Source organism: Limulus polyphemus, unplaced genomic scaffold (assembly GCF_000517525.1).
Source record: "Limulus polyphemus unplaced genomic scaffold, Limulus_polyphemus-2.1.2 Scaffold12327, whole genome shotgun sequence".
NCBI lineage: Eukaryota > Metazoa > Arthropoda > Merostomata > Xiphosura > Limulidae > Limulus > Limulus polyphemus.
The window spans coordinates 1-3,320 of record NW_013677937.1 but is presented as its reverse complement, the minus strand read 5'-3'; the positions used below and the strand labels follow the sequence as shown (position 1 = coordinate 3,320).

General features: G+C 34.2%; 1 protein-coding gene across 1 annotated transcript; it reads left to right on the top strand.

Annotated features, from left to right (window-relative positions):
* Positions 1-823: 823 nt before the first annotated feature.
* On the top strand, positions 824-3,052 carry LOC111083948 (the record flags this gene model as incomplete). The annotated part of the gene is made up of 2 exons (XM_022380705.1): positions 824-941; positions 2,409-3,052. Coding segments are annotated over exons 1-2 (762 nt in total), but the record flags the coding sequence as incomplete, so codon positions are not given.
* Between the last annotated feature and the right edge of the window lie 268 nt (positions 3,053-3,320).

Genomic DNA, 3,320 nt, shown 5'->3' with positions numbered 1-3,320 from the left:
TGGGCTTACAGGCTTATCTCAGCCCATATGATGTTGATTATATTTTGCACGTCATTGTTTCAGTCTTAAGATGGATACAACCGAAAGCAACCAGTTTTCAGGATAGAACAGTTATTGACAAAACTTCAATTAAAGCCACACAGAATTCCGCTAGAAAACACACTGTTCAGAACTGTGTATAAACACTAAGACACTGTTCAGGACTGTGTTTAAACAGTAAGACACTATTCAGGACTGTGTTTAAACAGTAAGACACTTCTCAGGACTGTGTATAAACATTAAGACACTGTTGAGAACTGTGTATAAACAGTAAGACACTTCTCAGGACTGTGTATAAACACTAACACACGGTTGAGGACTGTGTATTAACAGTAAGACACGGTTGAGGACTGTGTATAAACAGTAAGACAATGCTCAGGACTGTATAAACAGTAAGACACGGTTGAGAACTGTGTATAAACACTAAGACACGGTTGAGGACTGTGTATAAACAGTAAGATAATGCTCAGTACTGTATAAACAGTAAGACACGGTTGAGAACTGTGTATGAACACTAAGACACTGTTCAGGACTGTGTATAAACAGTAAGACACTTCTCAGGACTGTGTATAAACATTAAGACACGGTTGAGGACTGCGTATAAACAGTAAGACAATGCTCAGGACTGCGTATAAACAGTAAGACAATGTTCAGGACTGTGTATGAACACTAAGACACGGTTGAGGACTGTGTATAAACAACTAAGACACGGTTGAGGACTGTGTATAAACACTAAGACACGGTTGAGGACTGTGTATAAACACTAAGACACTTCTCAAGTGAAATGTCTGTATTTGTACCTTTAAAACCTGATGTGTTTATTGTTTCTGAAACATGTTCGTTTCTACAGGTGAGAGAGATGAGGACTTGGGAAACATTAAGAAGGTGCCACCTGGTTGGTTGTAAGTAGTATTTCTGTATGTGTGATGTACGTTTGTATTTCATCGGTGACGACACTATATAACACTTTCCAGGGTGCCCATTTATATATAGGGGATGAGGAGGGGGGGGGGGTAATTTGTATTAGGAGAACGTTATTAATTTACTATCATACGCTTCGATTTTAGGCTGAAATATTAATACGATTATTGTAATTTAGCTTAAAAGCGAAATTCTGTAATCTTAAAACAATACATTATTTAATAGTATTGTAGATGTATAAAATATTCTCTATCTGAGTCGGACGTGGCTTAGTGGGTAGCGTGCTTGACCATGAACCCAAAGATTTATGTTTTGATTCCCGCTGTTGAAAATTGCGCTTCTTACTTTAGGGTCGTGATTGTGAAGTAAAGACAAGAGTATCTCAAGAGTTGGCGGTGGAGACTATTAATTAGCTGCCTTATATATATATAATAATAATAATTAAATAAAATTGTATGTAATTAAGTAAAGAAGACATTAAATATATAAAAACTTGAATATGAACCGTTAGAACTCAGAACATTTATTCGTCCATACAGTGCATTCTTAAGCCTAACTCTAATCGAAATTTAGTACTTCATTAGTGAGTAGATTTAGGGAACAAAACCGAAGTATTCTTTCTAGATCAAAACACAGAGAATGTTTTTATAGCGACATGAATTTTAAAGAACGGTGTTTTATAGGATAAATTGAGATGGTCTTGAATAATGCATGGAAACGACCTATAGTGTGGAGAACTTAGAATGATTGATCAAAATACTGTTTGTGTATAGTACCTGTATGATCACATTTATTAAATACTATTTGTGTATAATAACTGTATGATCACATTTATTAAATACTATTTGTGTATAGTAACTATATGATCACATTTATTAAATACTATTTGTGTATAGTAACTATATGATCACATTTATTAAATACTATTTGTGTATAGTAACTGTATGATCACATTTATTAAATACTATTTGTGTATAGTAACTGTATGATCACATTTATTAAATACTATTTGTGTATAGTAACTGTATTATCACATTTATTAAATATATTTTATCCCTAAGAAATGTTCTTTACGAGGTTTAATTAGAAATCGGGTCTACGTGTTGGTATCAACTGTGAGTTCGTGATACAATGTTACACTTTAGGCTTAGAAATAATACCGTTTTCTAACGAAGAAATCTGATTGGTTTATTATTTGACATGCCACTTATTAATTGGTCTGATTTATTTTTAGATCACCTTTCGACCTATAGACGTGCGCTAACAAAATAAATCAATCAAATATTTTGTTATACGACTTTCAACCGCCATTTCTTTCATTATTGTTTATATATTTTTTACACTAAAACAAAATGGCGACAATGTGCTTTATGTAATTTTATTCTTTAATTTACCCACTTGGATTTTGTTTACAGGATATTTTGAAGTAATTATATTATTCTACACAGATTTTATAGCCATCCTCATGAGTGACCAGTACAAAACAGAACCAATAATCCTACCTGATGGGAATTATCAAAGAAACTTAAAAAAGTTTGAAGAACACGTCAGGCTAGGAAAGCTCCCCCTAGCAACCAAACCCAAGCATTACGAGATACAGACAGCGGATGGATCAATATTGCAACAGAATAATTCACTTGACCAATCGTTTGACCAAGAATGGATTATGAACACGCCAGAGGTCACCATTGTGCTTCCGGAGACCACTAAGCCTAGAGTTAAAAGGATAAACTTCAGAGGACATAATGATATAAATAATTCCCGTTTCAGTCACGTGCAAGATAACAATTCTTTTCATCTGAACAACATATCAATTCCTCGAGATGAAATATCCGTACAGAAAACACACAGTATTTTAAATATAAACCTACTGAACTCAACAGAGGCTCAAAATTTTAGTCGTCTCTCGTGTGAAAAAAGAGAAGATAGTGAGTTATTGTGGAATTCTACAGAAGCAGGAACTGGGGTTTTAGCCCCTTGTCCAGTTGGTTATGTAGGCAGTGCTTACAGAACTTGTTTTGCAAATGGACAGTGGGGACGGGCTGATTTATTTGACTGTCGTTTTATAAAGTTGCTAGAACTGAAACAATTGGTAAGTGTTATGAAATATTTATACGGTTATTAGAGCAGGACTAAAGACATCGGCAACTGTCGTTTTATAAAGTTGCTAGAACTGAAACAATTGGTAAGTGTTATGAAATATTTATACTGTTAATAGAGCAGGACTAAAGACATCGGTAACTGTCGTTTTATAAAGTTGCTAGAACTGAAACAGTTGGTAAGTGTTATGAAATATTTATACTGTTAATAGAGTAGGACTAAAGACATCGGTAACTGTCGTTTTATAAAGTTGCTAGAAC